This window comes from Engraulis encrasicolus, chromosome 24 (assembly GCF_034702125.1).
Source record: "Engraulis encrasicolus isolate BLACKSEA-1 chromosome 24, IST_EnEncr_1.0, whole genome shotgun sequence".
NCBI lineage: Eukaryota > Metazoa > Chordata > Actinopteri > Clupeiformes > Engraulidae > Engraulis > Engraulis encrasicolus.
In genome coordinates this window covers 21,378,822-21,402,233 of record NC_085880.1, presented here as the reverse complement: position 1 = coordinate 21,402,233, position 23,412 = coordinate 21,378,822, and the positions used below count along the sequence as shown (strand labels likewise).

Sequence of the window (23,412 nt, the reverse complement as noted above, 5' to 3'; positions counted from 1 at the left end):
TTCCTTGTGCAAGCACAATTGGCAGTGAAATGGGGATTGCAACTGCTCTGTGCTGTGTTGAATGGGTAACAAATTTAAAAAAAAAAAATTACAACTATAATTAATAACTACAGAATATGTTCAAAACAGTCTTGGAAATCTAAGGGGTCCTAATGTTGTATCAGGGTCGCCTTGGAAAGAGGAAAGAGAAAGGCCTAACCTAATGGGTCCGTGTACCATTCGTTCTTTTGTTTTTCGATTCAGAACCAAATAACAAAAAACGAAAAAACGGCTGGTTATTTCATAATTTCGTTTTAGTGACAAAAGAAAAAACAAATTTCGATCTGAATTTCCAAAATTTATTTTGTACTTCATTTCAAAACAACGCCAATGAAAAAAAGCCAACGTGCTATTTTTTATTTTTGATATTTTGATTTCTCAGCCTCATGTGCCCCGGAAGTACATAGCGTTTGCCCTGGGCCCTGCCGTTGGCGATGTTGCGAAACACAGGACGATGTTGCGCTCCACCGCGTTTCTCGTGGCTCTCATTTGACAGCGCGCACGACTGACATAGTTTTAAATGTCGTAGGCCTAGGCTACCTGAAGACCCCAGGTTTTATTAACAGTTTTGTAATAGACAACGACCACCGAACACTGTTTTGGTGTCTTGTGGGCTTACTACAGCTATTAGCTAGGCTTATCAGCGAAGCTGTCTTATGTGGAGATAGCCTATAGTAGCCGAATGGGATCTGGATTATTATTTTTTTAAGGCATCTGTTTTCTAGGAACCGAAAGGAGCTGACTTTTGGTGGCAGGTGGTCGAGTCCACCATGACATTTTGACATTGTGTTGTTGTTGGACTCCCGGAAATAATTGCCCTCTGACGTTTTCCCCACTAGCCATCCGATCTAATGCCAAGCATTATTTTGTCATGAACCCTAGAAAGTCTCTAGTTTGCCAAATAAAATCGGTCTTCCTGGCGAATTCATTCCCTTTGTCATTGTCCCTCTTTTTCTGTTAGTAATTTTGACCTGGATATGTTTATCACTTGTCATTTTTCTAAACCTACACAATGCGTGCGCAGCACTTAACACAGCAGGCATCTATCAAAGGAACGCACCGCGTGTGTGAGCTGCAATCTCCTTATCCCTCATGGAATGGCAAGCCATGTTGAGAGACTTTAATATAATTCAATTTACTCCCGATTTGGTTGAGATATTAGGCTTCGGTAAAATGTCAGCACCACATCAACGTTATTTTGGCAAATGTAATGTGCTGATGCAAGTACGACGGTGAAACAAAACGCATAGGCTTACAAATAGGGCGCAAGGCTATTCTTCCCAAAGCTAACTGTGTTCAACGTGTTTTTACACATTCAAATACTCCCACTAAAGACATCTCCCAAACTCAACGATGAGTGCTGCCAGTGCACATTTCACCTAGCACCACACACGTGGACAGCTCGCAGTGCAATACAAGGGCTGCACCAGCTGCAAATGCCAGAGAGACTGATCGCACCTAGAGCTACTCAGAAATGTAACCTACTGTACTGATGAGAGGGGGTGAAGTTTTAAACTTCACTTCAAGTTCCAGTGTAAAACTGATGCTATTGATTTTGTGGTAATTGCCTCCACTTATTTTACTGTAAACCAGCATTTTGGACGCCCTTCATTTGTGATAGATGGCTCGCATTTTTGTTGAAGTTTTGTAACGTGGACTATCTTCTACGTGTATACTTTTGTTTTAGTTTGGTATAATTACGGACAATGCAAATTACTGAGTTTTGTGTCATTTTGGCATTTTTTTGGAAGGAATAGGCCTATAATCAAAATAGTCCCGCCGCGTGGATTATTGTTTTGTGACGTGCACGTGAGAGCCTTATGTCGACTAAGGGTACAACAGTATTGTTTGGTTGTATTGTTTGGTCTTTTGTAGACTGTCTGTACGTATTCACTCATGAAACTGTAACGTGCTTCACACATAATGCCGCCAGAGACGTTAGAATTAAAAGAATCTTTGGTGCCGCGATTTCAGCACCATGGACAGAGGGCGCCCGTCCACGCAGGCAAGGCGCGTCAGGCCATGTAGAAGGACATGAAAGCTTTTCTGATACATTTTCATAAAAAATATTGTCGTTTGGATTTGCTTTAGACTTGAATTTCACATATATGTTTCAAAACACCTCTTCTGACAACATCCAGTATGGATGTAGTTATGATTTTAACCTATTTAATCGAGGTCGGCTTGTAGGCTATAACTTCCGGGGTACATGCGGCAGAGAAATGAAAATATCAAAAAATAAAAATAGCACGTGAAGCTTTTTTTCATTGGCGTTATTTTGAAATGAAGTAGAAAATAAAATTTGGAAATACAGGTCAAAATTTGTTTTTTCGTTTTTCACTAAAACGAAATAATGAAATAACGAGCCGTTTTTTCGTTTTTTGTTATTTGGTTCTGAATCGAAAAACAAAAGAACGAATGGTACACGGACCCTAATGATTAGGGGACACTCATTCTGTAGACAAGAGTCATAACTTCCGCTTAATTCAAGTCTGTAACTAAACCAAGCTTGTAGACCATTTCAATAGATGCTGCAAGATATGAATGCAGCCTCTTGATACAGCACATCAATTTGTTAGCCTAACATTACAGTTTTTTCTCGATTGGTTTGGCTAATTTCTTGAAACTGAGATGACATTCCTATAACCATTGGGTCATTTGGCCAAACATTCTTACACTTCTGCACAACAGTTCAGATAACTAGCAAAATGTCATATACCTCCCAAAACACCTCATTCTTGCATCAGCACTAAACCGTCTGACATATAAATAGTCAGTACCATCAAAATGGCATAGATCCTTCTCAATTGCTTTAGCTCATTTGCATTCATTTAGTCCTTCTGTCAAAATAAACTGGATGTTTCAGCATAACTACATGGATCCTCATCACTTGCTCATATCACCCCCAAAACAGTTTACCCATGTGTCAAAACTAAATTTCTTCCCCACATATATCATCAGTACCCCCAAAATACATTGTCCCTTTGTCATTGTGTAAGCAATGCCAGTCAAAATGGTTAGGTGTTTTATCTACGTTCAGCTAACAGATTTCGACTATGTATAAAAATGAAAAAGTGAGTGAAACCATTGAAGTTTTACAACACAGACAATTAACCAAGGACATTTATCAGTAACTTTCTTTCCTGTAAATTCATATGCAGAAAGTAATGCCCATATATCACAGGTTTCTCATGGGTTTGGCTCATTTCTCAAAACAGAGATAACATTCTCAAAATAACATGGACAAATGCCAAAGCAACTAGCAATTGTTAAAAACAGAATGTTGTTTGAAAAAATGTCAAGAAATTAGCCAAATAACAGAGGAAACTGTAGTATACACGGTTGTAAAATTATTTTCTACTAACTAGTAAAGTTACAATACCATCTGACCTGTTGAACACTGTCATGAATTTACTATGTAATGAAATTCTTAAAATATGATGTCCTTGACTGTTTTGGGGATTGTGTAGACCACTTTGCATATGATGATTTTACACAATGAAATAATGCTGACATGTTTTGGAGAGGGCAACCATTACACTGAGAATTGTCTTATTCGTTTAGATAAGCAAGGTCAATTTATTTGGAAAATGTGCTAAATGTATGCTGAATGTGTCAACTGAAGGGTATTTGTACATAGCCATCTGCAGAGATGTACTAAACATTTGAGAAATGTACAAAGCATTTGATATCTGATGAAAGCAATGAAAAATGCCATTCTATTTTGGGAAATTGCAAGTTGGTTTGGGGATTTTTCCGTGTTGTTTTGAGAATGTCATCTCAGTTTCGAGAAATTAGCCAAACCAATCGAGAAAAACTGTAAACTGTAGAATAACTAACTACCATGTGGAGGAATTGCCAGGTTGGTCCATTAATACTGGTTGAGATGAATTCTATAACTCAATAATGGTTCCCATGACAGAACAGCAGCTACAGAATGTAGATGGTTGACGTGATGTCATAGTGGTTCCCATGGAAGAGTAGGATTCTTGTACTAGAATGATCATTTTGTCAAGTTGATACTCAGGACAGCACATGAGTTGATTCATTTAGATGTTGATCATTATGTAAAGGACATTTTGTTTCAGTGGTGAGACTCTACAAAGGTATTCAAAAAATATATAATATAGCCTAAAGTACTACTATTGTGAGCAGGAAATGTAGAGTCAAGTTGCTTATAACAATAATAATATATATATATATCCAAATACAGTAACCTCCCAAAATCCAAGCAGGCCATGAACAAGAAACAGCGTGACCGCATGGCCAGGAAACGTCAACTGCTTGACTGTAGTAAGGCAAGTCGTGGCCCTGCACAGGAACAGCCGAGAGCAGCCATCACCAACACAGTCAACCCAGTGGGCCTTCGTCAGCAGTACCCGACTGACAGCGGTGAAGGGACCCCAACAAGACGGTTTGTGATGTTCACACTGTGTCGCTGCTGTGCTAAACGGCTTCTTAAGAGAGGCAGCACAATACAGAGAGAAGAGGAGAGGCTGAGGGAACTCAGACTACTGGTGGAGGAGAAGAACGTGATGGAGCTGCAGAGAAGGCTAGACCAGGCTGCAAGGAAAAATGAGAGCAGACAGAGAGAGGAATTGCTGCAAGAGGAAGTGCAGGACAAATGTGATGCTCAGCTGAGCTGGGGGCTGACAAAACAAGGGATGAAGAACGAATTCAAGAGGCTCAAAAAGCTGGAGAAGAGTCTTTCTCTCCAGATTCACAGACTGCAACAGAGGGAGGGCATGCCTGCACCATGGACCATCAACAGCACTGATGATGATAATGATGAGAGAGCGGAGGAGGAATTGGTAAGGCTGATAAAAGAACAGCAGCAAAAATCTAACACGAAGACAAATGAGTGCACAGAAACAAGCATCAGGTAGAAATAAAAAAAAGCTAGAATGATCATTGTGTCAAGTTGATACTCAGGACAACACATGAGTTGATTCATTTAGATGTTGATCATTATGTAAAGGACATTTTGTTTCAGTGGTGAGACTCTACAAAGGTATGAATACATGAAGAAATACATGACAGTGTCAACTTGCTTATAAGATTTAGATTTGTAAAGAAAACCTGTGAAGTTCTCTCTGCCAGGGGGCCCTGGTCACATTTATTACATTTCTGAGAAAACAAATGCCTGAATACTTAACCATACTTTTTGCATCATTTCTTTCCCTTGTCCACAATGTATGACTGAACTGATGAACTGATGAATGTGTGTTACAGACCGAATCTATGGAAGGTCGGGTACAATCAGCACGCCGGGCTGACACCCACCCCTTTAGCCAAATCCTGTCTGATGGTACACAGGATAATGACCGCACTTTCAGGTATGTCCTTCTTGTGACAGACACATCATTATAACGTGCATGTTTTGAACCCATTTAATGACCTTCCTTATATTATTTTTCATGGCATGATCTTTTCTTCACGAATTACAGTGTTGCGAGTCCACGTACCTCCAAAGGCAGAAAGGGTGGTCAGTCAGGCCGTGCACGTGCCTATTCCGAAATCCCGAAGGCACCAGAATACAGTAACCTCCCAAAATCCAAGCAGGCCATGAACAAGAAACATCGTGACCGCATGGCCAGGAAACGTCAACTGCTTGACTGTAGTAAGGCAAGTCGTGGCCCTGCACAGGAACAGCCGAGAGCAGCCATCACCAACAGAGTCAACCCAGTGGGCCTTCCTCAGCAGTACCCGACTGACAGCGGTGAAGGGACCCCAACACGCCGGTTTGTCATGCTCAGACTGTGTCGCTGCTGTGCTAAACGGCTTCTTAGGAGAGGCAGCACAATACAGAGAGAAGAGGAGAGGCTGAGGGAGCTCAGACTACTGGTGGAGGAGAAGAACGTGGTGGAGCTGCAGAGAAGGCTAGACCAGGCTGCAAGGAAATATGAGAGCAGACAGAGAGAGGAATTGCTGCAAGAGGAAGTGCAGGACAAATGTGATGCTCAGCTGAGCTGGGGGCTGACAAAGCAAGGGATGAAGAACGAATTCAAGAGGCTCAAAAAGCTGGAGAAGAGTCTTTCTCTCCAGATTCACAGACTGCAACAGAGGGAGGGCATGTCTGCACCATGGACCATCAGCAGCACTGATGATGATAATGATGAGAGAGCGGAGGAGGAATTGGTAAGGCTGATCAAAGAACAGCAGCAAAAATCTAACACGAAAACAAATGAGTGCATAGAAACAAGCATCAGGTAGAAATTCAAAAAAGCTAGAATGACCATAGTGTCAAGTTGATACTCAGGACAGCACATGAGTTGATTCATTTAGATGTTGATCATTATGTAAAGGACATTTTGTTTCAGTGGTGAGACTCTACAAAGGTATTAATACATGTAGAAATATATGACAGTGTCAACTTGCTTATAAGATTTAGATTTGTAAGGAAAACCTGTGGAGTTCTCTCTGCCAGGGGGTCCTGGTCACATTCATTACATTTCTGAGAAAACAAATGTCTGAATACTTAACCATAGTTTTTGCATCATTTGTTTTCCTTGTCCACAACGTATGACTGAACTGATGAACTGATGAATGTGTTTTACAGACCCAATCTATGGAAGGTCGGGTACAATCAGCACGCCGGGCTGACACCCACCCCTTTAGCCAAATCCTGTCTGATGGTACACAGGATAATGACCGCACTTTCAGGTATGTCCTTCTTGTGACAGACACATCATCCTTACGTGCATGTTTTGAACCCATTTAATGACCTTCCTTATATTATTTTTCATGGCATGATCTTTTCTTTCCGAATTACAGTGTTGCGAGTCCACGTACCTTCAGGAAAGGCAGAAAGGGTGGTCAGTCAGGCCGTGCACGTGCCTATTCCGAAATTCCGAAGGCACCAGAATACAGTAACCTCCCAAAATCCAAGCAGGCCATGAACAAGAAACAGCGTGACCGCATGGCCAGGAAACGTCAACTGCTTGACTGTAGTAAGGCAAGTCGTGGCCCTGCACAGGAACAGCCGAGAGCAGCCATCACCAACACAGTCAACCCAGTGGGCCTTCCTCAGCAGTACCCGACTGACAGCGGTGAAGGGACCCCAACAAGACGGTTTGTGATGTTCACACTGTGTCGCTGCTGTGCTAAACGGCTTCTTAAGAGAGGCAGCACAATACAGAGAGAAGAGGAGAGGCTGAGGGAACTCAGACTACTGGTGGAGGAGAAGAACGTGATGGAGCTGCAGAGAAGGCTAGACCAGGCTGCAAGGAAAAATGAGAGCAGACAGAGAGAGGAATTGCTGCAAGAGGAAGTGCAGGACAAATGTGATGCTCAGCTGAGCTGGGGGCTGACAAAGCAAGGGATGAAGAACGAATTCAAGAGGCTCAAAAAGCTGGAGAAGAGTCTTTCTCTCCAGATTCACAGACTGCAACAGAGGGAGGGCATGCCTGCACCATGGACCATCAACAGCACTGATGATGATAATGATGAGAGAGCGGAGGAGGAATTGGTAAGGCTGATCAAAGAACAGCAGCAAAAATCTAACACGAAGACAAATGAGTGCACAGAAACAAGCATCAGGTAGAAATAAAAAAAAGCTAGAATGATCATTGTGTCAAGTTGATACTCAGGACAACACATGAGTTGATTCATTTAGATGTTGATCATTATGTAAAGGACATTTTGTTTCAGTGGTGAGACTCTACAAAGGTATGAATACATGAAGAAATACATGACAGTGTCAACTTGCTTATAAGATTTAGATTTGTAAAGAAAACCTGTGAAGTTCTCTCTGCCAGGGGGCCCTGGTCACATTTATTACATTTCTGAGAAAACAAATGCCTTAATACTTAACCATACTTTTTGCATCATTTCTTTCCCTTGTCCACAATGTATGACTGAACTGATGAACTGATGAATGTGTGTTACAGACCGAATCTATGGAAGGTCGGGTACAATCAGCACGCCGGGCTGACACCCACCCCTTTAGCCAAATCCTGTCTGATGGTACACAGGATAATGACCGCACTTTCAGGTATGTCCTTCTTGTGACAGACACATCATTATAACGTGCATGTTTTGAACCCATTTAATGACCTTCCTTATATTATTTTTCATGGCATGATCTTTTCTTCACGAATTACAGTGTTGCGAGTCCACGTACCTCCAAAGGCAGAAAGGGTGGTCAGTCAGGCCGTGCACGTGCCTATTCCGAAATCCCGAAGGCACCAGAATACAGTAACCTCCCAAAATCCAAGCAGGCCATGAACAAGAAACATCGTGACCGCATGGCCAGGAAACGTCAACTGCTTGACTGTAGTAAGGCAAGTCGTGGCCCTGCACAGGAACAGCCGAGAGCAGCCATCACCAACAGAGTCAACCCAGTGGGCCTTCCTCAGCAGTACCCGACTGACAGCGGTGAAGGGACCCCAACACGCCGGTTTGTCATGCTCAGACTGTGTCGCTGCTGTGCTAAACGGCTTCTTAGGAGAGGCAGCACAATACAGAGAGAAGAGGAGAGGCTGAGGGAGCTCAGACTACTGGTGGAGGAGAAGAACGTGGTGGAGCTGCAGAGAAGGCTAGACCAGGCTGCAAGGAAATATGAGAGCAGACAGAGAGAGGAATTGCTGCAAGAGGAAGTGCAGGACAAATGTGATGCTCAGCTGAGCTGGGGGCTGACAAAGCAAGGGATGAAGAACGAGTTCAAGAGGCTCAAAAAGCTGGAGAAGACTCTTTCTCTCCAGATTCACAGACTGCAACAGAGGGAGGGCATGTCTGCACCATGGACCATCAGCAGCACTGATGATGATAATGATGAGAGAGCGGAGGAGGAATTGGTAAGGCTGATCAAAGAACAGCAGCAAAAATCTAACACGAAAACAAATGAGTGCATAGAAACAAGCATCAGGTAGAAATTCAAAAAAGCTAGAATGACCATAGTGTCAAGTTGATACTCAGGACAGCACATGAGTTGATTCATTTAGATGTTGATCATTATGTAAAGGACATTTTGTTTCAGTGGTGAGACTCTACAAAGGTATTAATACATGTAGAAATATATGACAGTGTCAACTTGCTTATAAGATTTAGATTTGTAAAGAAAACCTGTGGAGTTCTCTCTGCCAGGGGGTCCTGGTCACATTCATTACATTTCTGAGAAAACAAATGTCTGAATACTTAACCATAGTTTTTGCATCATTTGTTTTCCTTGTCCACAACGTATGACTGAACTGATGAACTGATGAATGTGTTTTACAGACCCAATCTATGGAAGGTCGGGTACAATCAGCACGCCGGGCTGACACCCACCCCTTTAGCCAAATCCTGTCTGATGGTACACAGGATAATGACCGCACTTTCAGGTATGTCCTTCTTGTGACAGACACATCATCCTTACGTGCATGTTTTGAACCCATTTAATGACCTTCCTTATATTATTTTTCATGGCATGATCTTTTCTTCACGAATTACAGTGTTGCGAGTCCACGTACCTCCAAAGGCAGAAAGGGTGGTCAGTCAGGCCGTGCACGTGCCTATTCCGAAATCCCGAAGGCAGCAGAATACAGTAACCTCCCAAAATCCAAGCAGGCCATGAACAAGAAACATCGTGACCGCATGGCCAGGAAACGTCAACTGCTTGACTGTAGTAAGGCAAGTCGTGGCCCTGCACAGGAACAGCCGAGAGCAGCCATCACCAACACAGTCAACCCAGTGGGCCTTCCTCAGCAGTACCCGACTGACAGCGGTGAAGGGACCCCAACAAGACGGTTTGTGATGTTCACACTGTGTCGCTGCTGTGCTAAACGGCTTCTTAAGAGAGGCAGCACAATACAGAGAGAAGAGGAGAGGCTGAGGGAACTCAGACTACTGGTGGAGGAGAAGAACGTGATGCAGCTGCAGAGAAGGCTAGACCAGGCTGCAAGGAAAAATGAGAGCAGACAGAGAGAGGAATTGCTGCAAGAGGAAGTGCAGGACAAATGTGATGCTCAGCTGAGCTGGGGGCTGACAAAGCAAGGGATGAAGAACGAAGTCAAGAGGCTCAAAAAGCTGGAGAAGAGTCTTTCTCTCCAGATTCACAGACTGCAACAGAGGGAGGGCATGCCTGCACCATGGACCATCAACAGCACTGATGATGATAATGATGAGAGAGCGGAGGAGGAATTGGTAAGGCTGATAAAAGAACAGGAACAAAAATCTAACACGAAGACAAATGAGTGCACAGAAACAAGCATCAGGTAGAAATTCAAAAAAGCTAGAATGACCATTGTGTCAAGTTGATACTCAGGACAGCACATGAGTTGATTCATTTAGATGTTGATCATTATGTAAAGGACATTTTGTTTCAGTGGTGAGACTCTACAAAGGTATTAATACATGTAGAAATACATGACAGTGTCAACTTGCTTATAAGATTTAGATTTGTAAGGAAAACCTGTGGAGTTCTCTCTGCCAGGGGGTCCTGGTCACATTTATTACATTTCTGAGAAAACAAATGTCTGAATACTTAACCATACTTTTTGCATCATTTGTTTTCCTTGTCCACAATGTATGACTGAACTGATGAACTGATGAATGTGTGTTACAGACCGAATCTATAGAAGGTCGGGTACAATCAGCACGCCGGGCTGACACTCACCCCTTTAGACAAATCCTGTCTGATGGTACACAGGATAATGACCGCACTTTCAGGTATGTCCTTCTTGTGACAGACACATCATCATAACGTGCATGTTTTGAACCCATTTAATGACCTTCCTTATATTATTTTTCATGGCATGATCTTTTCTTCACGAATTACAGTGTTGCGAGTCCACGTACCTCCAAAGGCAGAAAGGGCGGTCAGTCAGGCCGTGCACGTACCTATTCCGAAATCCCGAAGGCACCAGAATACAGTAACCTCCCAAAATCCAAGCAGGCCATGAACAAGAAACAGCGTGACCGCATGGCCAGGAAACGTCAACTGCTTGGCTGTAGTAAGGCAAGTCGTGGCCCTGCACAGGAACAGCCGAGAGCAGCCATCACCAACACAGTCTACCCAGTGGGCCTTCCTCAGCAATACCCGACTGACATCGGTGAAGGGACCCCAACACGCCGGTTTGTCATGTTCAGACTGTGTCGCTGCTGTGCTAAACGGCTTCTTAAGAGAGGCAGCACAAGACAGAGAGAAGAGGAGAGAATGAGGGAGCTCAGACTACTGGTGGAGGAGAAGAACGTGATGGAGCTGCAGAGAAGGCTAGACCAGGCTGCAAGGAAATATGAGAGCAGACAGAGAGAGGAATTGCTGCAAGAGGAAGTGCAGGACAAATGTGATGCTCAGCTGAGCTGGGGGCTGACAAAGCAAGGGATGAAGAAGGAATTTAAGAGGCTCCAAAAGCTGGAGAAGACTCTTTCTCTCCAGATTCACAGACTGCAACAGAGGGAGGGCATGCCTGCACCATGGACCATCAACAGCACTGATGATGATAATGATGAGAGAGCGGAGGAGGAATTAGTAAGGCTGATAAAAGAACAGCAGCAAAAATCTAACACAAAGACAAATGAGTGCACAGAAACAACAGCTGGTCCACACAAGCTTTGCAGCCAAACTATTCAGAGAGAAGAAGAGCAATTGAAAGATGAATGCCCTGATGTAGAGCAAGAGCCACAGAGACAACCCAATGGAGAGAGCACTATGAAACAGCAATTGGAGAATGCAGTGCAGAGGGCAGAAAATAAGCATCAGGTAGAAATTCAAAAAAGCTAGAATGATCATTTTGTCAAGTTGATACTCAGGACAGCACATGAGTTGATTCATTTAGATGTTGATCATTATGTAAATGACATTTTGTTTCAGTGGTGAGACTCTACAAAGGTATTAATACATATAGAAATACATGACAGTGTCAACTTGCTTATAAGATTTAGATTTGTAAGGAAAACCTGTGGAGTTCTCTTTGCCAGGGGGTCCTGGTCACATTTATTACATTTCTGAGAAAACAAATGTCTGAATACTTAACCATACTTTTTGCATCATTTGTTTTCCTTGTCCACAATGTATGACTGAACTGATGAATGTGTGTTACAGACCGAATCTATGGAAGATCAGGTACAATCAGCACGCCGGGCTGACACCCACCCCTTTAGCCAAATCCTCTCATTCTCAGCTCACAAAGATGATGAACAAAATGCCATGAAACAGGGGGAGGCCAGGGAAGACACCACAGAGGACCAAGCAACCCACAACAGCAACAGTCCTTCTGTGGTGCCTATTTGTCCTTCACTGGGTGCTGATGCTGACAACCTATGGCATGACACAAATGACCAGGGGACCCTGGAAAAAAGTCCCTCTCTGGTGAACCTCTTGGCCTGCTGTTCAGATGCCAGTGGTGGTGAAGACGGAGATGGCAGATCCGAGACCGCCTCATTATCACAGCATGAAACAGCTGATGTGGATTATGAGAACGTGAATGACAAGAGTGTGAGGAGGAGGGTCCTTAAATGGATCAACAAGAAGGCAAAGGACTACCTCAGCAAGAAGATCGAAAAGACTTTCAAGAGAGAGGAGGAGGAGGGGGACGAGCTATATGCACCATGTAAGATATGGCAAATTCCCATTTTTCATGGTATACTTTACATTATAAGTGCTTTATAATTCCATCATTCAGGTAGTTAATGTTTTTATCTATCTGAAAAGATCTCATGTATGTATCTTACATTACACTGTCAATGTAGCTTAATATAAAATTAATAAAATATTCAAACTCCAATGACTATATTTTGTTAAAAAAAAAAAAAAGTCCTATATGGTTGCATTCAGGCACTAAATGGCCATATATTGTTTCATCAGGGTACTGTACAAATATTCAGTGGAGATCAGAGAGGGAGCAGGAGAAGAGGAAGGCGTTGTTGAGGGCTGAGGATATGCGGCAGCGCCTAGAGAGTTTCTTGTTGAAATGGGAGGCCAAACGGGCCCAGAAGAGGGCTCAAAGGATGGAGAAAGAGGAGAGCTTTGACAGGGAAACCCAAGACTTGTGGTTCTGTGAGGACCTTCTGTAAAGAGGGATTGTCAGGTTTGTATTCTACTTAGGTTTTTATCAGGGGTGTCTTACAGGGGGGTAAAGTGTGACTGAGTCACCAGGGCTCCATGTGTATAAGGGGCCCCAAATAGTGAATGATTTGTGTAGATACATGTATATGTCTGGAGGGGTCCATTGGAGCGGATTGTACATATGGCCCACAATTTGCTCTTATGCCCCTAGTACTAAGAGTTCGTACTAAAATGAGAGATGTTTTACAGTGTAGCTACTTTGCAACAAGTTGATGAGTACTTTATGATCCATCAACTACTACTATTTACTGATTCTACTGTACAAAAAATTAAAACCTTTACTTTTTTATTTCAGTGGTGCATTTGGCTTACTCTGGAGGATAAAAAGACGAAGAAAATTTTGAAGGCAGTGGGACGAAAAAAAAACCTTATCTTTTCTTTTATTATTATGATTATTTTTTATTTTTGTTATAGTTTTTTTATTATTAATAAATACTATTACATAATTATTGTGTCTGTAATTCTTGTGCTAAGTATATATAATTATCGCTTACCATGCAGCAGCATCTGTATTTATTCATGTTTTAATTGTAAACTAACTTATATCGTATAAAGGATTAGAAACATTGGAGTGTGAAATACATTAGGACATTCTGGTAACTGCTCATTTATAACAGGAGCTGTGTCTTACTGGCCTAAAGGCTGTATCATAACCTGGGTTAAAGTATTTTTTTCATCCTCAATAATCCAAATTCAATGTCAGTTTTGCAATTGGTTGTTAACAATTTCCCATTTTTATAATTTTGCAATTTAGCCATTAATACTCAGACACTCGGTCTCGGAATGTCCTTTTAGTGAGTCCCACATAAAAACAGCCACAAGGGCATTCCAGTCTATATATTACATGTGTGGTATTGCAATTTATGAAACTGTTAATGCGGTATGTCTTGTTGTTAAATACATCTGTAAAAATGTTTGTTTTTAACATATTGTCACAGTAATTGCAGTTACCACAGGGATAGCTGCCCTTCGGTCGACAAAGCCAAGTGTCTTTTCTCTCAGCAGGAAGGTGACTCCTCACAAGTTTATCTTTAATTGTGGGGGCCCTTCTGAAGCTGATTCCTGGTGGCTCTGTGAATATTTCTCTTAGGGTGGGGTCACATTCAATAATTTTCCAATTTTTCTTGATTATGTGTTTGATCTGACCTGCCTCTTTCTTTAAACGGGTTTTGGTTTGAAAAGATGTGTTGTTCCTTCCATAAGCCTAAAAACAAGTTTGCATAGTTGGGAACAAAGCATGCACCCATGGCTGTCCCTTTTTCTTGTTTGTATAATTTGTCCTGAAAGAGGAAAATATTATTTTTTAAAGTCCACTACGTCAGTTGCACGATAAAGATGATGAAGGCCACAGCACCGAAATGCGTTGGTGTTTTTTAATGCATTTGCTTTTTTTACCACATTAACCAACTGAAGTGCCTGGACAAAGGATTTTTTATTTCAGTCTTTTTTTAAGCTTATTTTTCTGTCTATTTTCAAGTAAAAATACCCAGTCAGTCGAGTCAATTTGAATTGACACAAGCAATACAAGAGAGATTTTCTTGATCTGATAATGGGTCACTTGGTCAGCATAGCTAGTTATCTAAGTGAAACAGTGATACAAAAAGTAAAAGTAAAAGTGAAAAACCCTGCCACAGATTCCCTCCAACACAGATTTGACCTCCCCAAGTAACTGGCTATGACTCAATATCAGATCAAGAAAATGTCTGTAAAATGCTTGTATCGGCAAGTGTTTAAAATAGATTTTAGGTCTCAAAATTCTAGTTCTACAATTCTAGTGATTATTGGAGGACTTCAATGTTCAATTAGGATTGACATGACTGACTGGACATTTTTATTTGAAAATAGACAAAAATAAGCTTATTGAAATGTGTGGGGCCATCAGTTGTGCCATGTTGACGTCAGGTGGATAGACAGCGGGCATTGTTGTTGGACAGCAGCTAGAATTATATTTTTTGGTAAGCACGTAATTCCCCATGTGTTCAAGTACATAGCTAGTTATCTAAGTGAAACAGTGATACAAAAAGTAAAAGTAAAAGTGAAAAACCCTGCCACAGATTCCCTCCAACACAGATTTGACCTCCCCAAGTAACTGGCTATGACTCAATATCAGATCAAGAAAATGTCTGTAAAATGCTTGTATCGGCAAGTGTTTAAAATAGATTTTAGGTCTCAAAATTCTAGTTCTACAATTCTAGTGATTATTGGAGGACTTCAATGTTCAATTAGGATTGACATGACTGACTGGACATTTTTATTTGAAAATAGACAAAAATAAGCTTATTGAAATGTGTGGGGCCATCAGTTGTGCCATGTTGACGTCAGGTGGATAGACAGCTGGCATTGTTGTTGGACAGCAGCTAGAATTATATTTTTTGGTAAGCACGTAATTCCCCATGTGTTCAAGTACAGTTTTGATGCCCTGCATGAAAATACACAATGAAAATCCACGGAAATAAAGAGAATGCATAATTGAGAAGGTGAGTCCATACTTTTTGCCTGTACTGTATAGGCCAGCAATGGAGAAGAATCTTTCAAAAAGTCCACCACCAGAATTTAATCACTCGTTCCTTGGGTGATTATCAACAACTCCATGAAGTTTTGTCCAAATCAGTGGATTAGTTTTTGAGTTATGCTGCTGACAAACAAACAGACAGAAAACGACCGAAACGCGACTGAAAACATTACCTCCTCGGCGGAGGTAATAATAATAATAGATCAGTTTTATATAGCACTTTCCTAGGTACTCAAAGCCGCTTAAATTACAGGTATTTAGGCACAAGGTATTTGTCACAGTCCCTGGAGCAATGTGGGGTTAGGTGCCTTGCTCAAGGGCACTTTAACCATGGATGAAGGTGCTGGTAGGGGTGGGATTTGAACCTGCACCCTTCTGATCTGAAGGCCAGCACTCTAACCATTGAGCCATGCTTTCGAGACAGTACAGTAGTGCAGTGCAGTACAATGCTGTAGTCATATTAAACCCAGACACAGCTGATTTTTGTCTCCTGGGTCCTGGAGGTGATACACTGCATGTGTATGTCCTCGACAGGAAAAACCTTTCAATGGCCTGGTTAGTTATTTGTGTGTGTGTGTGTGTGTGTGTGTGTGTGTGTGTGTGTGTGTGTGTGTGTGTGTGTGTGTGTGTGTGTGTGTGTGTGTGTGTGTGTGTGTGTGTGTGTGTCTCCATGAGTGTGATATGAGTAACATAGGTTCTGCTAATCCACACATACAAACACACACACACACACACACACACACACACACACACGCACACACGCACGCACACGCACGCACACGCACGCACACGCACACACACGCACACGCACGCACACGCACACGCACACGCACACGCACACGCACACACACACACCTGGTGGGTAGTCGTGGTCTCCATCCACTATCCACTCCAGCAGATCCTCTAGGAGATCCATATTGATCTTCTCCAGGTCCATGGCAGCCAGCGTCTTCAGCACAGACTTGGAGCAACCTGCAAAAAAAGGAGAAAAATCCATGCTACAGCTTCAACAACAAGCCAAAAGTGCTGCCTTTCAAAAGTTTCTGAAAATGTATAGGCAAAATCTGCCTAAAACCAGTGCTTAACTGGAACTTACCGTAGTCACAGAATACCACAGATATGCTACAAAAACTACACGCAGTTGGCACAAACACGTTTCTTCACCTGTATTGTACAGTAATTGCCAACATGATTACATCTTTGTCTCCAATATAAAGTGTTACCTTGGGTAGTGCATATTTTTGCTAATTTTGGTAGTACTGTACTAGTACATAATTTCGTTTATAATTTTAAATGATATGAACTGTTCTTACCGCTATATCGAACCTGCAGGTCCTGGTAGCTCAGCTGGTCATCAGGGATGGTGTCCTTCACCGCATCCTTTTTCATGAACGAGCCGAAGGACCAGCCGTCATCCTGTGTCATGTCGTCCACCAGGTCCCTCTTCTTAGTGGTCCCGCCCCCTCGGCCGCCGGATTGGCCGTTGGGTTTGGCAGAGCGACGGTAAGGGCTGCCGTCCTCTATGACGTACCTAAACAGAGATTGTATAGAAATGTTTCAAACTGTGTAGTTATCGCTGAAAAAGAATTCAATCATTTGAATGATAATTTCATTAACTGAATCGGAACATCATATAAACACATACGTTGCTACGTAACATACTAATACACATGCATATGAGTGCAAACACAAACATGTGAACAGTTTACACCAGTGGTTCTCAACCTTTTTTGAACAAACCCCCCTTGGCCTCATCACAAGCCTCCCAACGCCCAACCTCATCATAAGCCTGACAACGCCCCCCTTAGTATTAAACAATTAAATGGACTAATGTCCCCCAATGGCAACTAAGCATTGCCCCATCTTAGCTGTATTCTTCACAATGCCCCCCTAGAGCTCCCCAACGCCCCCTGGGGGGTTGTACCGCCCCCGTTGAGAAACACTAGTTTACACAGTCAACATTGCAAAAAACACAAACTACCTGAGAAAGTGTAATATCAAACACAAGTGATTGATCAGTTTGTGTGCATGTGACGCACACAAAGAGGATAATGTGCTGGTAAATGTCACCTTGTTTTGGCAATAGCATCCTCCAGGAAAAACTGGGCCACAGGAAATGTGCGTCCTACAGCCAGAAAGAGAGAAAGAACCATCTTAGAACAGCTTAAATTGCTGATCGACCTGGTACGTGTATGGTGGGGTATGATGTTAACATGTTTTGTTGCGGTGGAGGAATGATAACCTGGTTTGTGTATAGCAGGGAATAGCCTGGGAAATCCCATGTTGCTATGCATGATCGTTCCTATCTGAAAGACATCATGAATGCCAGTGCCAAAAGCACTAGCCTGAGGTACAGTACTTTGGGAGACAATCTGAAGGTAGGGGTGGAAAGGCGATGACGCGTACTGTTTGACAAGCACATGCTTGCAGTTTGTTTGATTGCAGCTGACACCATCACTTGTGAGATAGTCTGGTGATAGCAAGGGTAGGTAGGGAATGCTGTTAACCTTTTATGTGATATTAACCTGGAATGTGTATGGTGGTGTGTGTACGGTGGGGAGTGATATTGACCTGGTATGTGTATGGTGGCATGTACTGTATGTGTATGGTGGTGTGATATTAACCTGGTATGTGTATAGTGGTAAGCAGGGCTGGATTAAGATGGCCTGGGGCCCCTAGGTTACAGGTTGCTGTGGGGGCCCCCAGAATACAAATTTTGTGACAATTTTACATAGACAACGTCAAAATTACGAGCTAGGAAGTAAGAATAACACGTCTACCAACTGTATTGAAAACAACAGATACGTTTTTCAATATTGTATCTCGTCACATTTTTTTCACTTTTGGCCAATTATGGCCCCCTTGTAGGTGGGGGCCCATGGGCTGCAGCCAAATCTACCCTGTGCATTAATCCGGCCCTGGTGGTGGTAAGTGTATGGTGGTGTGTGATATTGACCTGGTAAGGGTACAGTGGTAAGTGTAAGGGGGTGTGATATTGACCTGGCAAGGGTATAGTGGTAAGTGTAAGTAGTGTGATATTCACCTGGTATGTGTATGGTGGTACAGTATGTGTATAGAGGGGAGTGCTATTCACCTGGTATGTGTATGGTGGAAAGTGTATGGTGGTATGTGATATTCACCTGGTATGTGTATGGTGGTATGTGTGTGTAGGGTGATGTGTGATATTGACCTGGTATGTGTATGGTGGTAAGTGTATGGTGGTATGTGATATTGACCTGGTATGTGTATGGTGGTAAGTGTATGGTGGTATGTGATATTGACCTGGTATGTGTATGGTGGTAAGTGTATGGTGGTATGTGATATTCACCTGGTATGTGTATGGTGGTATGTGTATGGTGGTACAGTATGTGTATAGAGGGGAGTGCTATTCACCTGGTATGTGTATGGTGGTAAGTGTATGGTGGTATGTGTGTATAGAGGGGAGTGCTATTCACCTGGTATGTGTATGGTGGGGCAGGTGTGGAAGTAGTGGGAGAAGAGCTCAGCGTTCAGAGTGGCGCTCATCATGATGATCTTCAGGTCAGAACGCTGCAGGATCAGATCCTTCAACACCAGCAGCAGGAAATCACTGGAGTGAGAAGAGAGAGAGAGAGAGAGAGAGAGAGAGAGAGAGAGAGAGAGAGAGAGAGAGAGAGAGAGAGAGAGAGAGAGAGAGAGAGAGAGAGAGAGAGAGAGAGAGAGAGAGAGAGAGAGAGATACAGACAGATGGGTAGGGGGGTGAGGAAGAGAGCGGGAGAGAGGAAAAGGAGAAATGGACATTAGGTTTCTGTAGTAAAAAAGTAATTTTGAGCATCACCTGGAAGCAGAAATGGCATATTGTGTGTGTGTGTGTGTTGGTGTAACACAGTGAGTGAAGAATTCTTGCACACCTCCTTGGTCAGGTGCATAGGAGTGGAACCCCTGGGTCACCAACGTTATAGCAAAGAAAGCTCCCGCACACTATTCACATTTGCATGGTTTACTGCGACATTTCGGTCTACTGAACTTCTTCAAGCAGTTCAAAGTTTGAATTGCTTGAAGAAGGTCAGTAGACCGAAGCGTCGCAGTAAACCATGCAAATGTTGGTGTAACTCACCTTTCCTCCGTGCGCTCGTGCACCTCGTCTACGATGACGTGCGAGACACCGGTCAGCTCTGGGTCCCCCTCCAGACGCCTCAAGAGCACACCGGTGGTGCAGAACAGCAGTCTGGTACTGGAGGACTAGAGAGGGGGGTGGGGGGATGGGGGGCACACAGACAGAGAGAGACAGAGACAGAGTTATGACAATTCATATAGTCAGTGCCACCCTGTGATTGTGGCAAACAATACAGCGTGCTGACTGACTGTCGAATTATGGTTGCGGCACTGGGGTCAATAAAGGTTGTGGTGTGGAAAACACAAAAGGTTGGTTGCCACTAATTCTGACAGTCTGGTAACCAGTGTATTGTAATGTAATGTAGTGTATCTGGAGCTGGTAGACAGTGGAGTGGAGTGTAGTGTACTGAAATGCAGTGTAGTTAAGACTGATTGATTGATTGATTGATTGTTTACATTTATTGCCATTTCAGCAGCTATGGCTATATCATGGCCAATACAGATATCATATCACATCATATCACATTTACAAAACTAACAACCATATAAAAAAAAAACTGCTCAGTGTAGTTAAGTGTAATGTAATGTCATATAATGTAGTGTAGGGTAATAATGATGCCGTTTACCCTGACGGTCTCCAGGCGGATTTGGTAGCCCGTGGAGCGTCCCAGAGGCTCCGCCCTCTCCTCGGCGACGCGCGTTGCTACGGCGATGGCTGAGATGCGGCGAGGCTGCGTGCAGATGATGTTGGCCACGCCCCTTCCTGAGTGACGGCCGAGGGACTCGTCCAGGATGAACTGTGGGATCTGGGTGGTCTTACCACAACTTCATGAACACAATGCAGACAGACAGCAGGAGGGATGGACACACACACACACACGGACACACACACACACGGACACAATGCGGTGTAAGCTACTTGCAGAGGAACTGTCAAACAACTGTCAAAAAAAATAAAAATACTTCATCACACTAAATATGTCTACTTCATAAGGAAGTACACTTCCGAGCAAGAGAGTGTGTGTGTGTGTGTGTGTGTGTGTGTGCGTGCGTGCGTGCGTGCGTGTGTGCCTCACCCGGTCATGCCGCTGATCACCAGCATCTGGTTGTCCTCCAGGCGCTGCAGGATGTTCTTCCTCTCCTTCCACACCGGCAAGTTGTGCCTCTGCTGCTGCAGAGACATGTAGCGCCTGGACGACTGATACACACACACACACACACACACACACACACACACACACACACACACACACACACACACACACACACACACACACACACACACACACACACACACACACACACACACACACACACACACACACACACACACACACAAAGCTATTAATATTTACAATTACAAACACACTCAGTCATACAACTTCAGTATGCACATGTTGTGGTGATTGTTTGTGTGTTTTTATGATGGACTGTTTCCTAAGCATCTTTTAGCTCTTAGTTATTATGCGTTTGTCCTGTCTTGCCATTATGTGTGGATGGCCAGGTGGCATTCAATTTTCCCTTTGGGAATTAATTAATTAAATGTTCAACACTTTGTTTACATTCTACATTTCTGTAGAATATTTTCAAAAACCTACAGCCAAATTGTTAATGTCATGCCTGTCCACCCCTAATCCCAGGTACTGGCCATGTGTTGTAGTGTTGAAGTCTTGTGTGTATGTTTGGTTTTGTGTTGTGTTTGTACTGCATGCGCATATTTTGAATGCACAAGTCTGTGTGTTCATTCCATTAGTTCATCCAAACTCCAGCCCTCCCTCGTGCTTGTGGGATCGTGATGGCGTTACAAGACGTCATTGACAAGAAATAGAAGTTTGATTCAGTATTTCTTACAAGCAAAATTCAAAGGTCATTTTCTCATGTGCAATCAGGATGTTGAATGACGAAATGTCCAGTGTCACTGACGTCACCGAGTCCACAAGCGCAAGTCGAGCGTGGATTAAGTGGATAAAGTGGAGTGCGACTTCACTTGTATGCTTATGCAATGCATGTGTAAGTATGCGCGCACCCGTGTGTGAATGCGTGCATGCGTGCGTCCAGGTCTGCATTACCTGTTTCCTTTTGAAGTCCCTGCAGAGCTTCTTGTCCTCCTGCTCCGTGTCCTGGGGTCTGGCCTCATTCCTCCTCTCCATCCTCTTCCTGAAGTTCACGTAGCTCTCCGTCTCCACCTCCACCGTCTGGTCCTCCTCCTCATCCTCCGCACCCTCCTCCTCCTCCTCTTCCTCACGCTCAGGCTCCGCTGCACACACACATACACACACAGAATAAGTATTATTGGTCAAGTGTACTACAGTGAAAGGGACTGCTATGCAAAGGGCAGCACATAGTAAAATAATTTGTGAGGAAATATTGTAGTCGTGCTGCCATACATCAGAAAACATTTAGAGAATGCACATACTGTGGAACCGTTTGGCCTGAATGTTAATCTCCCTCACCGCCTCATAAACTGGTACGGCAAGACTGAACAGCCTGAGGCTAGTCAGTTAGTACACTAATTCTGGGTTAGAGCATGTACTGTACGTTAAATACATTAGAAGCAACATAAAACGTGTCTTTCCAAAGTATCCACTGCCCTCATTTGCCCTCTAACGATGGACAAGAAAAATGATTTATGAACAATCAGTAGAAACAGTGGAAAACATGAATGTGCATTTGAAAGCATATTGTGTGGTCAAGGTATGGTACAATATGCACTCCCACATACCTGCTGGCTGTCTGTTTCTGACACTGTTAACTGCTGCTGGTGGTGTTGGTGTTGGTGTTGTCTTGGATACAGCCCCAGCGTTGGTCGTCGTGGTAACCTTGCTCTTTGCCGCCACATGAGTTGTTGGAGGCGGGGCCAATACAGGGGGCGGGGCACTATATTTGTGATGCGCCACTGCGAACATCTCTCTGATAGGCTCCTCCTCCTCCAGGGCGGAGATGAGCGTGTAGACCACCGGCTCGCCGTCCTGAGCGGCGTTCATCGATAGGCCGAAGAGGTACTCCGTCACGCTGAGACGTCCCGCCCCCGAGAGGGAGGGGTCGTTCGTGCCGAAGGCCACCAGCGGGGGCTCGTGAGGGTAGCGGTTGCCGGGGGGGAAGCGCACCTCCAGCTGATAGAGGGGGGCGTCCGCACTGCTGAAGCCCGCCTGGGTGCCTCCGAGTGGGTCATGGACCACCTTGTCTTCCCCCGGGAGCTGGTGCTTGAACTTGCAGCGATCACCAAACCTGCACCCAGCCCCCTTCAGGTAGAACTTGCAAATCTGAGAAGATGAGGAGGAGGAGGATTTGCCGCCACTCGCCCCCCGCTTGGCCTGATTGGTCGACTTGCCAGCGCTGCTGCTCTGCTCATCACGCACGATTCCCGGGAGCAACTCGGGGTCTAGGTCGACGGTCCAGACGCGGTCGATGATGCGCTCGCAGAAGCGCTCTCCGTAGATGGCGGTGAGGGCGAGGGCCTCCTCCTGGCGCAGGCTCTGGCACTCGGCGAGGGACGGCGGGTCGGAGGTGGCGGGGGACATGGAGGCGGCGCCGTAGCGATCCGAGATCAGCTGATGGAGGAGAAGCTCCAGAGAGCCGCCCACCTCGCCCGGGCCCGACTCAAACACGCGCCGACACCGCTCGCGGTCAAAGCCGTACCTGGAACGGAAACATGCATGCATGCCATCACACACAAGCAGAGACACAAGGACACACACAGAAGCTTAAGTAAGAATAGGGT

The 23,412-nt window shown here is 44.0% G+C and overlaps 3 protein-coding genes across 5 annotated transcripts in view; 2 read left to right on the top strand and 1 right to left on the bottom strand.

The window, feature by feature from the left end:
* Nucleotides 1–23,412, bottom strand: part of dhx57 (DEAH (Asp-Glu-Ala-Asp/His) box polypeptide 57) — a 42,658-nt gene that overhangs the window by 14,663 nt on the left and 4,583 nt on the right. For both annotated transcript variants that reach the window (XM_063191642.1, XM_063191643.1), the window contains 9 exons: nt 22,414–23,330; nt 21,761–21,948; nt 20,768–20,889; nt 20,318–20,516; nt 19,693–19,817; nt 19,052–19,185; nt 17,667–17,721; nt 16,910–17,127; nt 16,452–16,568 (listed from right to left, as the gene is read on the bottom strand). In XM_063191642.1, the coding sequence (XP_063047712.1) occupies nt 16,452–16,568; nt 16,910–17,127; nt 17,667–17,721; nt 19,052–19,185; nt 19,693–19,817; nt 20,318–20,516; nt 20,768–20,889; nt 21,761–21,948; nt 22,414–23,330 (2,075 nt within the window). The remainder of the gene's footprint in view (nt 1–16,451; nt 16,569–16,909; nt 17,128–17,666; nt 17,722–19,051; nt 19,186–19,692; nt 19,818–20,317; nt 20,517–20,767; nt 20,890–21,760; nt 21,949–22,413; nt 23,331–23,412) is intronic.
* Nucleotides 4,708–6,879, top strand: LOC134441365 (uncharacterized). Of its 2 annotated transcripts, XM_063191645.1 has the most exons (4): nt 4,708–4,850; nt 5,272–5,375; nt 5,487–6,177; nt 6,599–6,879. In XM_063191645.1, exons 1-4 carry the CDS (start codon nt 4,785–4,787, stop codon nt 6,758–6,760), a joined length of 1,023 nt encoding a protein of 340 aa, XP_063047715.1. In that variant the 5' UTR covers nt 4,708–4,784; the 3' UTR covers nt 6,761–6,879. The 2 variants fall into 2 exon arrangements, with proteins under 2 accessions (XP_063047715.1, XP_063047716.1); XM_063191646.1 differs by having other exon boundaries at nt 5,487–6,879.
* Nucleotides 10,044–13,492, top strand: LOC134441364 (myb-like protein X). The gene is made up of 5 exons (XM_063191644.1): nt 10,044–10,161; nt 10,583–11,719; nt 12,062–12,569; nt 12,824–13,046; nt 13,380–13,492. The coding sequence occupies exons 2-4, from the start codon at nt 10,916–10,918 to the stop codon at nt 13,030–13,032; spliced, it is 1,521 nt and encodes a 506-aa protein (XP_063047714.1). The 5' UTR covers nt 10,044–10,161; nt 10,583–10,915; the 3' UTR covers nt 13,033–13,046; nt 13,380–13,492.